Raw genomic sequence first — 18,592 nt, forward strand, 5'->3', positions numbered from 1 at the left:
TAACGCCGGTAGTTAGCTTCAGTTAAGCAGCGGTTTGGTCCCATTGTTTGGCGTCCTGTTGTCTTGGGAACGGCGCGTCTTCTGTACTCAGCCAATAAAAATGAGCTTAGACAGTGACGTCACGTCCGGGTGTTCAAACAGGTTCAGTATGCAGAAATAAGTACAATAAAAAGTGCAATATTCCCCAGGAAGCTCCAGAGTATTAATCTTAAGTTGGAGAGGTTTATATATGTATATCTATTTTCTTTCAAACATTCATGTTCATTATAACTTTCAAGATCTAATGGTCTGTGGATGACATAAATTTGCACCCAAAGATAGAAACCTCTTGTTTATTAAAGATTTATTTACATAAAAGGAAACACTGATCCAAACCCAGGTTACAGGTTTGAGGAAAATGTGTCCTGGAAAACACAATACATCTTTAGAGGAATGTATTCAAAACAGACTGTGAAGGTTACATTTACAGTGCCATCATAGACACAGATGCATTTACAGACTTTCTCTACTGATACTTTATATACAAGGGAAACCCCTTTTTTAAAAACCCATGACAAACGATAACAATAACAATTGACATTCTAAGCCACAAAAAGTCAACAAAATGTAGTGTATAAAATACTCCCAGGGTCACAGGGAATTTGTTTTTGTTTGTTTGCTTTTCTTTTCTTTCAATAAATGGAAAACAAAGGCAACTTAACCAACCAGCAGCTGGGACAGAGACTGATCACATTTATCAAGTTGACATGTGTTCAGCACCTGCATCGAGAGTGATGGTATTGCTTTTACACCTAACACAGTTAAAATTAAGACAGCAATTAGGTTAATTATTCCCTAAATGATCATTTACCATCTGATGCCACCTCTTAATGTTTAGTCCCAGCCACTTGTTCCAAAAGCTTACATTTTCTTAGGAAATAAAATAGAATTCTAATATTTTCTTAATATGCGTGCTGAGATAGCTACTGAGACATTTACATCTCAGCTCTTAACAATATAGATCAATTATAGACTAATATTTCTCCCACAAACCAAGAACTTTCTGTAAACAATGTATACATTTCAGTAATAATATACATTTCTGTTACTGGTAATAATAACCACAAATTCAATATTAAGGGAACTGCTTGTGACCACAAACATTTTTGAACATATACAATGACAGAAATCCACAGATTAAAGGATGATAAAAATCTAAAAGAATCCTTTTAAGTCAGCAAGAAATAACTAGAAACTTCTGTGTACTTCTACTGAAACCTCACAGAACATTTTAATTGTATTAAAGAAATAATTCAAGAGAACATATTGTACCAATGTGTGTTTTAGATTTAGCTTCAGATGTGTTTTTGTTAGTCAAGCTAATTAAAAAAAGAAATTTGACACTGGGAACCAAGGGCAGAGAGAACAGTCAAATCAATACTGAACACTGCATGCTCTGGAATTAGTAAAGGTACAAAATAATGATTTTCATTCGCATATTTTCTAACTATATATTTTATCGGGCAAATAAGTTTGTTTTTTTGCTGTTTCTTTATAAATACAATACCTTAGATAGACTGAGATAATGCAATTTTGGCAGAAAGGGAAAAAAAATTTAAATCAGTGATAATATTAGTTTTAAACCTTCTTTTGCTAGATATTTGTAATAGAGATAATGTAGTGATGCGGCTGATGAAACAGCCATTTTTAAATCCAGAACTTTGTTGACCTCTCAGTTTGTTATGTTCTTTATTTAGTTTATGTAAGATCCTCATTCCGATTTAGTTTACTGCCTGCGACAGGGGTCTGTACATTATCCGTGCTCTCAGAGTTCTCCACAGACCCATCACCGAAAATCTCAGCTGATGTACACAAAGATGATAAAGCAGGCAGCAAAGATTCTTTTAATTTCCCTTTAAGGGAACTTTCATTGATGCTTGTTTCTGGGGAGTCCTTTTTCTGATCACTTGCTGGTACTGTCAGCTCTGGTTTTGGTTCATCAATCTTGACAAGAGTAACACTTCCAGGCGTGGCACTTTCAACTAGTTTCAAGCCCATTTCCTTTGGTCTTTGAGAAGACGTTGATGTCAAGAGGTACAAGAATTTTGGTGGATGCCCCATGACAAGCTGCCTGCAAGATGAAAAGAACAGCATGATGAAGGCATATTTCATATCTTAACTGGAGCCCTTAGAAACAGACTCTCAATTACTAAACGGAGTGAACAAATATGAAACAAATGGATATATTTGAAAGTAGTAATTTGCACCCAACTGTATTTTAATTCCTCAACTTTGGAAGTGTGATACAAAGTTTTGGGCATACCCCTTGAGGTTTTAATGAATGTTTGTGTTGTCTTATAAATTGCTAGGCGTTTCACTCATATATTAATAACAAACAGGAGAAAATATCTAAGATTGGTAGTAGATATTACTCACACTCGATCTTTGGCTTTGGCATCTGCTGGGTTAAACACAGGAGACAGTTTCAAAAAGCTTGTATCACTACAATCTATCCTTGACCCAGATGGTACAACAGGGGAAATAAATGCATACCTTTTTCTTGAATGACTTTGCATATGTGATTTGGTCGATCAGTTAAATGTTTGGTCATCAAGTCACCACCTGATGCATCCACGAGGAGGTCACAGTTCAGACAGACCAGAGTTAATCTGGGGAAAAGACAAGAGAAAAAATAAATAAATAAATAAAAAAATCAGTTTCACTCAGGAAACCCGTTACTTGCGCAACATGTGACTTATAATGCACACTTACTTTATTCCTGATGAATTTTTCTTATGATCCATTTTCGAAAATCTGCTTTTTTTGATAGTGCTGTGAAATCTAACAAATGGCCAACAAAGATGTCACAAGATTTGTCAAATAAACAAGGATCTAAACTCAAATTGCACAAATATTGATTAAACTGAAGTTGCAACTCACCTTATCATATGATTCCCAATTGAAATTTTGCAACTTGTTCGATATTTACATGCGCCACAATTCGAAACCATTGGGAAATGAGAAAAGAAGTGGTCGATTTCTGATTTGCATTCGATGCAGGTGTAATGTCCACCGTTGACTCTGAAAAATGGAAATGAGAAATCAAATCAACTGTACTATTGGAAATTTTGGTTTTGTTCAAACATTGAAAAGACTCAAGTCAGCTTTAGGCAATAATTTGCTACTAAACTACGGGCTCCCGATTTTTTACTATTACTTAGGACACCTGTATTGTAACATGGCATCATACATTTTGTCTGCTGGAAAGTATACAATGTGACTAAAACCAACAAAAAGTTTTGGATTACCTAATTAGATTAGGCCTAATTAGCCCACTTTAAAGAAAGAAATCCAACTCTGTCTCATATAACCCATATTATTTTTAGCCAGCTCAGGGATTAACTGCTTTGTTTATTACAGTCAACTCACAAAAATGTTCTATTGATCATTTGTTGAGCCTGTACTCACTTCTGCTATGACTTCTTGTTCAGCAATCTTGGCTTAGTTAACAAAAACAGGCTGGGAAATGTTGTTAAATAGTACTGAAAAATCATTGGTGTAGATCTGAATGATTTCAGCCAGGTCTTCCAGGTGAGGTGCATTCAGAGGGACTGGCAGAACCTCAGTATAGTGTTTTCACAGTTTCGGCTTTTGCCATCACAAAGGAGGTGGGCCTTCTATAGGAACGCAAAGTCTAACAGATACCTGAGATCACGTCAGCACTATCAGCTGTTAAATATCTAAATCAGATGTGAGATTGCATTCTGTTACCTTCATGATGAACTCTCTGTTTAAACAACCATTATAATTGTAATGTATTGTGCATCATATTCTATTTTATGAGCATATTTAATTACTTATAGGGTTTGTTCTTTTACTCTGTTTTTGATTGTGCCAATGACTGCTGTAAAATAAATAAAGTCACATTAATTTCATAGAAAAGGAGTGCTGCTGTGGTGTATTTAAGTGCTGTGTGAATGCACTAACCTGAGATTCCTTAGTGCAAGGTTGTGTTTGTTAGTTCGGCTATCTTGTTTCTTGCTCTGAGTTGTCTTGGCTTTTCCTGCTCCAGACATGTTTGTTTTAGACTTTGATACACTGGCTGGAGATTTGTTTTGGTGACTGGAACTTAGTGTTTCTGAAGCAGCACCTGCTCGCTCAGGGGAGACTTGCAGTAGGGGAGTCTTTCCTGAGAGGGAGGCCCGAATGGTCACCTGGGGGGGAGGAGAGAGACAGTAAGAAAATTATGCCCAATTCATTTTGTACTAACCAAACAGCAGGACAATCAAATGGTCACAATGCACAGATTTTGCTCTCACAGACCTTTGTACCCGGAGGAAGGCCATCCAAGGCTTTAGGTTTTCTGAAAGTCTTGTGGACGTGTGTCCTGTGTTCTACTTTCTCCTTGTAAGTGAGGAAATTCAGTCGACATTTTCCACAGCGATGGATTCCTTTTCTCTAAAGTAGAAAAAACAAACCCCCCAACCCCCAAAAAAAGAATAAACATCACAGTCAAGGGACCAAAAAATATCAGCTTTCACTTCTATTAGTAGAATACCAATTCATTTAGTTTTGTTCCACGCCAACACTATTTATTGTTCCTTTACGGCAGGTGAAGACAGACAGGCAGGCTTTATTGCCATCTATTTATGGATTACAGTACGGTGCTGGGCAGACAACCAAATCAATCCTGCCTTGGAGATGGAGCCAACACTACAAACCAAAGTAGACTCTTAAGAATCTAAATTTTTACAAAAACATGACTGTTTCTTGAAATCTGAGTTACATTTGAAATTACTGATTCAGAAAATGGTTGCTATCTTTATTCGAGGTTCCATGAAATGCAGCATCATACCTGGTGTTTCATGTAGTGCTGCATGTACATATGACTACTTCTGTTAACTTTGAGGCAAAAGGGACAAAGCAGGTCTTTTGTGTTTTCATGTGCAGTTCGGAAATGTGTCTCCACATCTGAGAAGAATGAGGACCTGTAATTGCACACCTGTGGGGGAAAAAAAAAGAAAACTACATTTTCGGTTCAATTCCATTATAAGTAATAGTTTCACACTACTAAATCTTAGAAACAAAGGACCTGGCAGACGTAAGGCATTTCCCCGGGCTTGTGGTTATCCTTCATGTGTTCCAATAGCACTTGTTCCGACTCAAACGCCAACTCACATATCTTACAGTTAGCTGAAAAAGGAAAGAAGATATTTAGGCTACTGAGTGGATAACGAAACTATCATGTATATTCATTGAACTTTGTGAATCTTTATGTTATACTTGAGGATTCGATCAGGCTGTGAGCACTCTCGATGTGGCACTGTAGCTGGAATGGAGTCATATACTGTCGGTAGCAATGCTGACATGTTGTGTGGCTTTCCCAGCTCTCACTGTTCTGCTTTTCAAGCTCCAGATGGTGTTTCATATGGTTCATGAACCTGCAGGGAGGAGATACACACAAACAACATGTAAAGGTCAAATAGTCTTGAAGCCACTGAATAATTTTTTTTTTTTTTTTTTTGGCGCCGTTCTAACGGCGGCATGTAGCCGCAGCTCCTCATCGTGTTTCGTGTAAACTTGATAATTTGTTGGTTCGCTCTTTTGTTGTTTGTTTTTTCTGTTCAATCACAACCTTTCTGTTAAAGTTGCGAAATGGCTTTAGTTGGTTTGGTTTGGTTTTTCTCCTACTTTTCCTACTTTTCGTAACTTGGAAGATCGCCGGCAGTTGTGGCAGTTGATTGCGCTGTTGCCTGGAGACAGGCCTGTGGTCCCGCAGGAGCTACGGAGGAGACGCCGGGGCTGCAGGTCCGGAGCGAAACGGAGGGAAAGAAGGAGAAGACACAAACCGGCGGTCCCAGCGATCATAACGGGGAACGTGAGGTCTTTGGGGAACAAGACGGACGAACTGGCAGCGCTTGTGAAGACCCAGAGGGAATACCGTGACTGTAGCATATTTTGGCAACATTCAGTGGCAACATGGCTGCACTCGAGCAGCAGCGTTGAGGTCCCAGGTTACAGTTTGGTACGGGGAGACAGAGACAGGAACGTCTCTATAACCCAGACATCGAACTGCTGGCTGTAGGAATGCGCCCGTATTATTTACCAAGGGAGTTCACGTACACCATTGTTATCACTGTTTACATCCCCCCGTCAGCTGATGCAGCGGTAGCCTGTGAAGTCATCAGCTCCACCGCTGCCAAACTACTGACTGAACACCCAGATGCATTCATGTTATATATTTTATTCCCTATGTGTAATGCTGCTGTTACACTGCAATTTCCCAGTCTGGGATAAATAAAGTATCTATCTATCTATCTATCTATCTATCTATCTATCTATCTAAGATGGGGGCTGTAAATGAGCTATAAAAGGTAAAATTACAGCAGGACAGGCACATCCCACTGTAGGAATAGGACTGTACATGACACACTGAAATACCTGCAGGATGAAGTTTTATTGGAGCATGGGCAAAATTTGTTTGGGAAAAGTTTTCATCTGGGTTTTAAACCTGCCACAGCACTGAAACCCCTCTTTTGCAAATTTTTAATGACCTGCTGTTAACTGTAAATGCAGATGGTTCTGCTGATCTTGTGTCATTGGATATGGCAATGGTTTTGATAGTCAGCCGCACAATCCTGTTTTCGTGCTTTAAAAATTACATGGGAAACAGAGTTATGATCTTCACGTTTTTTCAACCTTACTGGACTTTTGTATTCATCTAGGACAGAAGTCGGCCTCTCTTTAGCCCCTGTGCAGCAGTGTTACTTTAATTCCACTCATCTATTTTGTTGCAACGTTATCTATCTAGCAAGGTGATACTTGAAATTGAAATGTGTGTTTGGATAAGAGGCAAAACATCTTAGACAAAACCTAAGTCTTGAGTTTAGTTGCTTTAGATTCAATTGTTGGCCATGTCAGTAGTAACAGTTGATCAGATGCTCTCATATCAGAGTCTGATGACATCACTGACTGTAGCTGTGTGTCTGAGCTTGGATTGCATCACCCTTCTCAGAAAGCCCATTAGATAACAGGCTAATTTCTCTTGGCGAGCCTCTCACTCTGGGGCAATTTGTGACAAAACGGTAACTCCTATCAAAAAACTGAGCAGACGCTGAGAGCCACAACAAGTGTCTGAAGCTATGTGTGTATTTTGGCGTTTCCATGATGTAAAATGTGGACATGAGAGCGATATAAAAACATATGAAAATGTGAACTCCTCTCCTTCCCTCATGAGAAAAAAAATACATGGGGATAAATAACAGAGACGAGTGAGCATGTCCTTTAGAGGGCCACAGTTCAAATTTGGTTTGTCTGACTGTTAAAGTATTTTCCAAGAAAGGAAAAGAATCTACTACTTTGGAGAAAATGTTGTGTACTTTAAACTATGTGCCCGTGAGGGCAATTTACAAATTTTTTTCGATAATCATCGCCTCATTGACGCACTCTAACTGAAGATTCCTCCACTCTAAGCCATGCAATACACACACAGGAAACTGAGGAATAATAAGTAAGAAGAAAAAGAAACGTGAGCAGTAACAATGATGACTCTGTGGAGCCCAAGTTACTAACTGCTTCAAAGCCGTTGAAGGTTGGTTGTCCAACTGAATGGGAAAAAGACAGATTGTTGTATTTGGACACTTTGGTTTGCTTGATAAAAGCACCTTTGGTCCTCTTACAGTATGTGCTCGTTCTACAGTAAAGAGTCTCTGGGTATTTTTGGTAATGCTTATAATTCTGAGAGGCAAATTTCCACTATTGTAAAGTCAAACTTCTACCACTTGAGTGATTGCAAAAGTTAAAGCTTACATCCGCAAAATGATTTTGAGAAAATTATTCATGCTTTTGTTTTATCTCATCTTGACTACTGCAATTTTCTTTATGCCAATTTGGACCAGGCTTCTATCTAGTGATTACAGCTAGTTTATAATGTGACTGCTCACTTTTTAACTGACACAAAAAAGACCTGACATGACCTCTGTACTGTGTTCCTGCTACTAGCTCCCAGAGCAATATAGGATTGTTTTTACATTTTTTCTGTTGGCCTTAAATCCGTAAATGGGATGGCACCCACATACTTATGTGGGTTCCTACATGCTCATACCAACTCAAACTCCGAGGTCTGCCAAGCTGCTGCCGGATGTCCCAAAATCAAGGCTTCAGATCAGGGGATAGAGGGCTTTTGCAGTGGCCCCAAAACTATGGCACATCTTCTCTCTCCATATAAAATCTGTCTCTACTATTGTGCACTTCAATGCATTGTTTAAATTATGTTTTTAATCGCAATCAGATTCTGTTATTTTTTCATTGTAGTGATCTTATCTTGATTGTATTATTGTTTTTTTAATACTCCCTTTGGATCTTCATTTAGCATATTTTAACATGGTCTTAATGATACTTGATAATTTATGTCGTGTTTAATGTTTAAATCTGTGAAGCACTTTGGCCAAGCCTGTTTGTTTAAAATGTGCTATATGAATAGAGGCTAACTGACAACGAGATACATTATAAATACAACCAATTCTAAGCATTTTGTGTGAAAAAAAGAAAAGTTCATGGCATGCATGCATGCACAGAACTGTGACAGGCCAGATCTCAAAGGGTTTAAAGATAAATGAAGCAATCTCCTTGCTCCTCACTTGTTAAGCATGTCTAATGGTGGTTATAATATGAGCAATTACACACAGATTTTTGTTTTGCCTAACAATGTAGTGCAGTTACCTGCCACTGCTGCCCTGATGAGGCATGGCCCATTTTTCAGCCTGAACATTCTGCCACCTCAGCTCCCTTAATAGAGATTTTTCTGTGGATGAACTCTGACCTGAACTGTGAGAGTGCAGTTGCTGTACAAATGTGTTTGTCCATTAAAAGAAGCTTACAGAAGCTTTTTTTTTTTTCTCCTCACCATGTTCTGAAGCAGACATTATTTAATCAAAGGAGCAGTTCTTACACCACTGAAACTAGCAGTCATTTTTCATCTTTAGGCCCAAGAGGGGAAATGGTCCAATGCAATCATCTATCCAAGAGGAAAACAGCAGTGAGGCCCCAGTAATGTCTAGTCCTTCATTGGCAGTGCACACAAAGCCCTTCAAATCCCAGTCTGCTGTTTGAGAAAATATTAATCATTGTGTGTTCTGTACTAGAAACTTTTTCAAATTTAGCAGCAATGTTGAATTTAGACGGAAACTCAGGATGTAGATCACATTTAAAGCTGTAAGCAAATAGCATCGAAAATATTCAAATGACAATATGAAAATATTGAGAAAATGTGGTTGTATTCAATGGTAGTAGACCATATAGTGTCGAGACTAATCCCCTGGATTTGGAGCACCTCCATGCTTTATGGAGCTTTATTGCAAATTGGACTTCAGTCTTGAGCCTTGTCTGCAACGTCATTGTTTTTGTTCATTCTTGCCGTTCTCATGAAAATAATTTTTAGATTCTGCAGGCAGCCATTTTTGGGGAATGAAAACCATAATGAGCTGAGCATGTGAACATAGTGGAGCATTTAGCACTTGAAAAGTCAGATACCTTGCAGTTGTCATATTATGCTTAAACGACACTAAAATTGTAACACGAGGAAAACTTGCATCATTACACTTTCATCTTACTGATGGCAAGCAAAAATATTGTCATACCTGATATTGTTCTTGAGAACTTTCAAACAACTCTGGCACTTGAAAGTAGTGTTGGTCTTCTGTGCCTCCTTGTTGCCATCCCCTTCAAACCGGCCATAGTAGAAATCTGAGACGAGCATTATTCGCTTGTTTGAACTCATGTTCTGGACTGAGTGAGGAGTACTTTCAACATTTGTACCACAACTCTGAAATAAAGAAATGTTTGCATAAATATTCTGACTTCACACTGTCTGCTTCATTTAAGCAAAGATGCCAACATGCAGACACATTAAGACCAATTTATGCAAAAATAATTGACATCCAAGAACACAATTTTTCTCCATTTTTCTTTCTATTCATTGACTGGCTTCCACAAGAGCTTTACTCACCATCATATGATATTTCAAGGCTTCTTGGGTAAGGAATTCTTCTTGACATTTGGAGCACTTTTGCTTTACGATCCCATTTTCCACTTGAATTTTTGCTGACCCTACAGAAAACGCATTAGATGTTAAATACAATACCATATTAAAACACTGAGGACTGTAAAATTAAATTCAAGCCTTGTTTATCGTAATGAGACAAAAACTGTTGCACCAAATACTTACCCAAATCAAGTTTTGCTCTTTTTGCAGGGCTGTCCATCTGCTGAAGTATCAATCCCCGTTTCACTGTGCTTAGATCTGCATGAAATTCAAATATATAAAACTCATTGCTGTTTATAATAAGATACAAGCGTGTTAAATCTAAGAAAACTACCTCTGTTGGTGCTGTTAGGTTGTACAGGCACACAGAAGGTCTGAAGAGTCTGTGAGTTTGGTCGGTTGGGTTGCAGCTGATTAGATTGTGTTGAATACACAGCAGGGCTCTGGACGTTAGACAATGCAACAATGTTGTTACTGATTTGTTGCACCTGAGGCCTGTGCACAGCACCAGGTATGACTGTGCCTGGACTGACCTGCTGAAAAAGCTGCTGCTGACCAGCTGAAAAACAAAGGATACAAATTTAGCATTGCCACATTAAAACTATAGATGTTTACTCTTCTGCACTATGCAACACATTACCTGGAACAATTGCAAATGATGTCCCAGGAGGGTAGTGTGTTCCAAGAGAGGCAATAAACTCACTGTTGTTTGCTATTTGTGGAGAAGTGACAATAAAGCCCTGGGAAAAAAGTATATCATCGCTTATTCTGTGGAAAACAAAATAATCTCTTTCTGAATTATTTGGAATATAAATTCAACAATACCTGGTTATTGACAATAACAGGCTGTGGAGTCACAGTTGTCAAACTTGGTGCTGAAGTATTCACTGCATTTCCAATCACATTCAGCGGCAGCATGATTGGTGACTGGCCTATGGTAGGCTGAGGGGCAGGACGCTTTACTTCTTGCTTCACTGCACTGCTCCTCTGAGGAGCTGGAGGGTTTGCCTTGCCTTCCTTTTGGTTATTAGCTGTAAGAACACACAAAGGCACTGAAATAAGCACTTCAATGTGACTTTTTTTTTTTTCTGAAAGTGAATTAACAGAAGCATTCTCACTGGAGAACTTATGCACATGCTGGAGGACAGCACAAAAAAATGATTGTTATTATTAGCTCCATATTTTGATATTATGGTTTAAATGCTTAACATTAATGTATTTTAAAAATGTACTGTGACATACATAGAACTCCAACAAAGATGGGCTCATCATCATCATCCTCTATCAAGTGAACTTCAGGAACTTGTTTTTGCCACGGCTCCAGCTCCTCCTCAACACATTCCATAAAAAGTTCAGACATCGCAGATCTGCTAAAGAAAAAACACAACATTAAGCTGAACTTGAAGCACATTGACAATATTTTAAAACACAAATACTACACAGCAATCAGCAGAAATAAGCTTCAAGCAACTTATTCACACACATGGTGATGTGACACATATTTGTATATATACACAGTAATTTTTAAACATGAACAATGTACACGTCGCTATGTGATGGGCATGTCACGTCACAGGCACTTATATTGCAAAAATTACGATGGCTGAATGTAATTTTAGTGTCTTGACGTTTTTCATGTTAACCGACTCCATCGCATGCTCATACCAATCTTCTCTGTCAGGATGTTACTCAACCACTGGTTCCTCTGAACCACAATTTGCATTTTTTCCCCTACCGAATAGCAGATGGTTTCATCAAATGGAGTGAACACTTATTTTTAAGTGAGCCTCTTACTTGAGAAAGCGTTACATTACAACTGGTTTGTAGCCTTATTGTTGCTGTACTGTTGAGCTCTACCCATCTGTCTGTCAAGTTTTTTTTTTCCATGTTTAACATTCACAAAGCCAAAAAGCATTCAGATGTCCAGTTTAACCGAAGAACAAAGTATTTGTTGTTACATGTTAGATGGGTTTTTTGTTTACATTCTATTAGCAAAAACCAAGAAGTGAATTATACAAAGCGGCTCCCTCTAATCCAGGACCGTAGCTGAACATCGTTAATGTATGGCAAATGGGAAGTATGGACTGTTTAAAAAAAAAACTGTCAGTGAAACAACAGCCTTTGTTTATAGACTATGCAAGAACAAAATCAAATAATATTTACCATTCTACCACTGACCAAACAAACAAGAGCATTTAAAGCTAAGAAGCCAAACCTGTGCAATGATGTAGACTTCATGAGTTGTTTTGCTCACTATCAATAGTGACAGTTTGTGTGTGAATTGGTGTTGGAAAGGTGGTTCTGAGTTGGTATATCAGAGCCCAAAAAAAGCTGCCTGCTGTGTTTAAAAAGTCTTTTGTGAAAAAGATGAAAGGGTAAGATAACAAACAAAACAATCAGTCAAAAGACAATGGCACAGTAGGATTGAAAGGAACGGACAGGTAATAATAATTCTCCAGGTAATAAGTGATCCTCCATGTCACATCTAGTGATCTGAACCATTGTTAATATAGAAACATACTGACTGTTGTCACTGTAACAGTTGTTACAGTCTAGGATTAGTTTCCTATTAGCAACTGAAAATTAGTTCATATATTATTACACCAATTCAAGCAAAATGTGTCAGGGCCTCGGTGTTTAACGTATTATTCTGACAAACAGAAATGCAATCCATTAATAATGCTGAAACAAAGCTTTTAACCTTCTTCCAAGATGGCGACAGTATTGGTTACTATAGATTGATGATGCAGCTGCCCAACCTCTTCCCAGAAGATTGATTTTCTTTTTCAAACACTATTAGATTCCACATTTTTTAAATGTAGTTTTTAAACTGTTGATGGCGTGGAATGTTGATCTCAGGCCCAAGCTTTCTTATATAAGCAGTGTATCTGGTTAAATGACTTGAGAGTATAGAGCTGACGTCAATAGTTTGACCCAGGATTCGTCTGCGCTCATATTTTCCTCAACAACCATTTCCCAGATATATTAAAGATGTCATGACTTAAAAAAAAGAAAACCGTTGGCATCCTCCACAAAACCGGCTAACATTAGCATGTGTTAGCTTGGCGCTGTTTGTTATGTTATTAGCCTTTTCACCAGCAAGGTGGCTAATGCTAACTAGCTGACATTTACGGTGCCACTGCTACAGCTCGTGTCGGGACAAAAACTGTGAGCACAAAACCCAATCTTTGGGACTTTCGGTATGCTTAGGAGTAAAATCGCTGTGCCGTTGATCTCCCCTTTCGAGCCACGCTCCATAGCATTAGCGAGACTGCTCCTGCACGCTGCTCTTACCTGAGAGGTGGCACAAAGGCTGCTTGCTCGCTGACTGTGCTGAGCAGGCTCAGGGTCTCTGCCTGCCTCCCTCACAGCCGCCCTAACTGCCGTTTCTATGTGATCTGGCTAGGTCCACGGACTTAGGCCGGTCGAGTTTAGACAGAGCGGGAGTCGCTAACACAGACAGAGAAGGGGGGTTGGAGAGTACATCTGCTAGCCCGAAGCAGCGGAAACACTCAGCCTGTCTGCACCAATCAGACCACCAGCAACATCTTTTCTCTTCTTCTTCTTCGCCTTCATCCCCCGCGCCGTTTCTTCTTCTGTTTCCCTTTCTTCGCTGACTTTGAGGGTTCATTACCGCCACCTACCGGAATGCTTAAAGTACGTATTGTTAGTGTGACTTATTTTATTCAAGCCTCAGATTTTTCTCATGATCAGATATATCGCTTCTTTAAATGTTAACAGCGTTTTTACTTTCTGAGTGACTAAGATTATTTACTTTCTTTTTTACTTTTTTTTGTATTTATTTATTACTTATTCAAATCCCTTTGTTTGTCACGAAGTGGAGACATTTCACAGTTTCTGATGCGCTGTGTAGTTTTCAATGATTCAATGTATTGTTGTGTTCCTTGAGAGAGACACTGTGAGGTGGTGTTTGCCTCTCAGCAAGAAGACTGTAGGTTCAATTCATGGGCCCCTCACCCACAGTCCCAGAGCTGTGACAACACACAGCACAAAATTACTAAACACGGATATGTAAAAAAATGTTTTAGAAGAGAGATTTTTACAATACATTCTAAAGGTAGGTTTTGACTTTGTCAAAATATCTGGAACACTGTGTGAAATGTTAGAAATAAAAAATAAAACTGCTAAATCAATTATAGTACCTTAATGTGTATTTTCCTTTAGTCGGGTGCATTAATAGATGCTTGTCCAACAGGTGGCAGTCTGGAATTACTAATACAGTATGTTTTTAATGTTACTAATACATAACAAATCAATCTGTAGTATATAAATAAAAAATAATAATCATATTTCCACATTCTGTAACTAAGTTTTTGTTATTTCCTATGACTGGTTCCATACTGTTTTTCCTGTGAGGCTGGTTCTAAATTTGTTCTTGCTTCTACTTAAAGGCCAGAGCCTTTAGGAAGTCACTGAGGAGATGTTCTAATGAGCCTCTTCCAGAGCAAAGCAGACAGAAGGACAAGAGGCGCTTCTCCTTCTTTCTCCAGATGTGGAGGTTTGTTGGGCTTGGCAAGGTGTTGTAGAGTAACCGCTTAAAAGGGCTTAAAACTCATCCTGGCCCAGGTGATGAGTTTTTCAAGATCTTGTCAGAGCCACCTGCACCCTGGGACTGACGTTGTATTGATGGTGAGGTCATGCATGTAGGCTCTTATCGGTGGCTGTCCTACACCAAACTTTGCATTCCAGCTCAGCTGACTTGACCACCATGTTCATTGTAAGGGCGGAACGCATAACAGAGATAGTGCAGCCAGTTATTATTCCTTTTTCAAGGTGATGCTGGTGTGATGTTTCTAACCCAGAAGTGACCCTCAACCTGAAATGATTGTAATAATCCAGGATCAGGTCCTTGATCTTTCTAGGAACATGGTGGCGTTGCACTACAAACTTGACCAGCTATTGTGGTATTGATCCATAGGTGTCGGCCAGCTCCAACCACAACACAGCAAGGCCACCTCTGTTGTTATGAGTTCTCATGAGCTTCTGTTATAACTTGCAGCTGGAGGATCCAGGGATCCCACCCTTCTGCACCAGAGGGTCGATGTAGCTGTTCTTGAGGAGAAACTCTGTCAGCCTCCGAGAGCCAATACTGAAAAATACCTTCCATTCAACACTCGGCAGTGAGATTGTCCGAAACTGGTTGATGTTACTTGAAATCTCCTTGGGGATCCAAACTCCCTCAGCACACCTCCACTGGTCAGCAACTCTCCCTCTTCACTTGATCACCTTCAAGATCTTCCACAGGTGCCTGAGAAGCTCTGGGCACAGCTTATAGATGGGGTAGGGTACACCACTGGGGCCCGGGGTAGATGTTGATTGAGTTGACTTGATGACCTCTTCAACCTCCTTTAGGCTTGGTTCCTTCTGATTGAACTCTGTTGTTGGGGGATCGGGTTGATTAAGGCCAAATTGGCACCTAACCCTTGCCCCCTCTCTGGATCACTCAAGGTGTCGTGGAGGAAACGATTTACTTCCTCTGCTGAGCTCTCAAGGTGACCACCGCACCTGTCCTCAAGCAGTTCTTTTGTAAAGCAAAAAGGGTTGGAAATGAAGGATGATCACTTCCTGGCTCTATTTCCACCCCACCTCCTGTGCCACTCCACTCTGTGGAGGACCATCAGTTTGCAGTTTGCAGTTCTGCCAATGACTGCTTCTCTCCACTAGTAGACTTCTTGTACTGTTTCTTGAGAGCATGAAGCTCCTGACGCAGTTAGTGTATTTCGTTGGCCCTGCTGTTCACGGTGCATGAGGTGGTCTCTGTATTTCCCTTCTTTGAGGCATAATTGATGATAATTGTGGTTAGTGTTCAGAGTTGTCTATGAACCTCACCTTTGACGGTTTCATGGATGATGTTGGACACGTCCTGGTCAAACTGCAACCACTCACTCCGTCTGCTGGCTGGGGGCCAATTAATCCGCTGCTGTGGAACTACTCTGCCAGGATTGGGAGGGTCTCATACGTGCAGGGACTGGGCTCTGTGGGTTGCCTCGTGGCTGGGCTCCTCCTGCGTCACACCAGGTACAAGACCTGTATGCTCACTTCCCCACTCCAGACTTTTCATTCTTGCCTGATGAATTCTTAGGCCATGTCTTCAATCTGTAAAAGAAACATACTTTAAAAATAGATAGTTTCACTTATTAGTACATATCCCCAAGCCACAGTGTTATCCAATGTGATCCCAACCTTAGTGCAGTCATCCTATCCTTGTTTCTTGCCAGTAGAAAGGGAAAAGGAGTTCCAAGGCTGTGGAGGAAATTTGGAGAGAATTAAACAAAAAAGGAATTTATTCAAGTAAACACACCAGCAAGGTGGCTAATATAGTAATGTAGTGAGACACACACTACACACACATTACACTCTAAGAATTCGCACTGTGCTACAGATGAGCCTGCTTAACTACCACAAATACACAGATGAAGAAATATAAAAATTACAACATGCATCGCTGCAAAGTCACAGTGCGAACTACTATTGTAAGACTGTTTTCCAATTTAAAATGAACCTGCATTGTTCATACTGAACAAATGACACCAAATTTTCTCCAAAAGGCCAAATGTTTTGCCATGTGAAAAATGAAACTTGTTCTTTCATATCATTATGTTTTATTCATATTATATGCACACTAAAGACATCAATAGCTAAGTTGTTTTCAGATACCTGCCTGATCAGAACCCTTCAGAATAAATGGATAACATTATAAAAAAAGTAATTGTTGAAACAAACAAAATCAACAAACATTTAAGTTTGCTGTGTGCTCAATTAAAATACTGTACAGTTTTTAGAATATATAAATATACATAATTTTCAAGTAAATAAAACCTATCAATAATTATTTTGAAGGCCAATTTAAATATGGGGAAATTATAAATATGTTATATCGTAAGTCAAATAAAATTTTTGTGCCAGCATGAGCAAGTGCTTGAGTGGTTAGCCCATGGCATGGTTTTGCAGCATCTTGGTTCGATTCAAGCCAGGGAACATTGCTGCAGGTCATCCCCTCAGCCTCTCTGCCACTTACTAATTAACACCCCCTAATTTAAACCCACCCACCCACAAGTTACACTTTTTAAAACTGCAGTTAAACCACATGGACATTTGAACAGTCAGCATGGCCATCCATGGAAAATTTCAGTTAACCCATGAGAGACAGATTGCTTGTGACATAATTTTTTAAATAAATGGATTTCTATACATTTATTACATATATGTATTTCATGACATAGGCCAATGTATAGGAACACTTCAAACAGCTAGCTAAATACACTTCTCCCTCCAATCCTGACTGACCTTTTGGCTCAGTTATCCACCTGTCAAGCAGAAACAGTCTGCTTCTGCCTTCATCCCTTACAACTGTCCAAGGTTTCTTCAGTGTTGAAAAGCCTCACACAAAGTTACCATAACTTGCCCTGATTAAAGCCCTTCTTCTTCAGTCTTCCTTCTTTCGCCTGATTCTTGGCCACTTCTTGCTATCAATAAGATTATTTCAAATACATCACATTAATATGCACCAGATTTACAGTCTTTTACTCCAAATGTACGTAATTATTGTTTTCATTTTTCTGCCCACCCCAGCTCCTGAACGGCCCTGAACGCCCCCTGCTGCTGATTGGCTGCTGCAGTGTTGTGTTCCTTGGCCAGAGCCACGTTGTTTTGCAGAGTTAGTGTTGTGTATTTTTATTTTATTTTTTTACAGTCAAAATAGTGAACGTACACGGACTGAAGTTTACCAGAAAAGCCGTATTGGGATAGAATTGAGACAGTATTTCTTTTCATATGTGAAACGCTAGTTTTAAGTAAGTGGAAGTTGATAAATCGTGTGCTCGTCAATTACTATTAAAAACGACCGAAAGCAGCTCGGTTGTGCCGAAAAATGGCAACTTCAAACGAATAATTTTACAAAAGAAACCTACTAGACCAATGGCCTAATCGCAAGACCAGCAATACAACTGCAACTGCTGCAAAAGTACAAATGCAATAACAAATAATATGGTTTTATAATCTTATTCAGAACACATCTGGTTCCTACGTATGGCGAAGTTGGATAATAAGTGTAGTTCCTCCTGCAGTACTTATACACACGTTATGCTGCATAATACGAAATACACAACTGCTTTGTGAGACAGAAAATGGGCCATGTTGAACCATCCAGTGAACCAAGTATTTGAATACAGCACTAAAATCGATCAACCCTGGGGACATTTTGAAGCATCCAACTGTACTTTCTACAGCCCGAGACAATGAACATGATGTGGCGTTCATGGTAATAAAGTAGAGAAAAACGAGTGGTATGAGTGTATGTTCGTTTTAGTGTGTCTCTGTCCCTCTGTCTTTGCGTGCGTGCGTGCGTGCGTGTGTGTGTGTGTCCGTCTGTCTGTATGTGTACGTGTGTCTATCGGAGTGTGTGTATCTTTCTTTGTGTTTGTGTGTATGTTTGTCTCTCTCTGTGTGTATCAGTCTCTCTCTCTCTCTCTCTGTGTACGCGTGCGTGCATGTGTGTGTGCGTGTGTGTGTGTGCTGACTCTCAGCATCTCCCGCTGTGTGGGAGCAGCG

At 39.5% G+C, this 18,592-nt stretch overlaps 1 protein-coding gene across 4 annotated transcripts; it reads right to left on the reverse strand.

The window, feature by feature from the left end:
* Window positions 1-336: 336 nt before the first annotated feature.
* Window positions 337-13,563, reverse strand: znf280d (zinc finger protein 280D). Of its 4 annotated transcripts, XM_029498204.1 has the most exons (19): window positions 13,316-13,563; window positions 11,264-11,388; window positions 10,847-11,052; window positions 10,662-10,761; window positions 10,555-10,580; window positions 10,356-10,464; window positions 10,205-10,279; window positions 9,986-10,086; window positions 9,618-9,802; window positions 5,263-5,420; window positions 5,072-5,172; window positions 4,835-4,981; window positions 4,303-4,437; window positions 3,967-4,193; window positions 2,920-3,060; window positions 2,752-2,820; window positions 2,533-2,648; window positions 2,416-2,440; window positions 337-2,110 (listed from the first exon to the last, which is right to left on the reverse strand). In XM_029498204.1, the coding sequence occupies exons 2-19, from the start codon at window positions 11,379-11,381 to the stop codon at window positions 1,738-1,740; spliced, it is 2,412 nt and encodes an 803-aa protein (XP_029354064.1). In that variant the 5' UTR covers window positions 11,382-11,388; window positions 13,316-13,563; the 3' UTR covers window positions 337-1,737. The 4 variants fall into 4 exon arrangements, with proteins under 4 accessions (XP_029354064.1, XP_029354063.1, XP_029354061.1 ...); XM_029498203.1 differs by having other exon boundaries at window positions 2,416-2,437; window positions 10,356-10,580; XM_029498201.1 differs by having other exon boundaries at window positions 10,356-10,580.
* Between the last annotated feature and the right edge of the window lie 5,029 nt (window positions 13,564-18,592).

This window comes from Echeneis naucrates, chromosome 3, assembly GCF_900963305.1.
Source record: "Echeneis naucrates chromosome 3, fEcheNa1.1, whole genome shotgun sequence".
Classification (NCBI taxonomy): Eukaryota; Metazoa; Chordata; class Actinopteri; order Carangiformes; family Echeneidae; genus Echeneis; species Echeneis naucrates.

Coding starts and splice junctions, on each gene's coding strand:
- znf280d (XM_029498201.1), bottom strand. CDS start 11,381: ATGTCTGAACTTTTTATGGAATGTGTTGAGGAGGAGCTGGAGCCGTGG. Junction 11,053..11,263: donor CATCTTTGTTGGAGTTCTAT/GTATGTCACAGT, acceptor GTGTTCTTACAG/CTAATAACCAAAAGGAAGGC. Junction 2,111..2,415: donor GCCAAAGCCAAAGATCGAGT/GTGAGTAATATC, acceptor TTCATCTTGCAG/GCAGCTTGTCATGGGGCATC.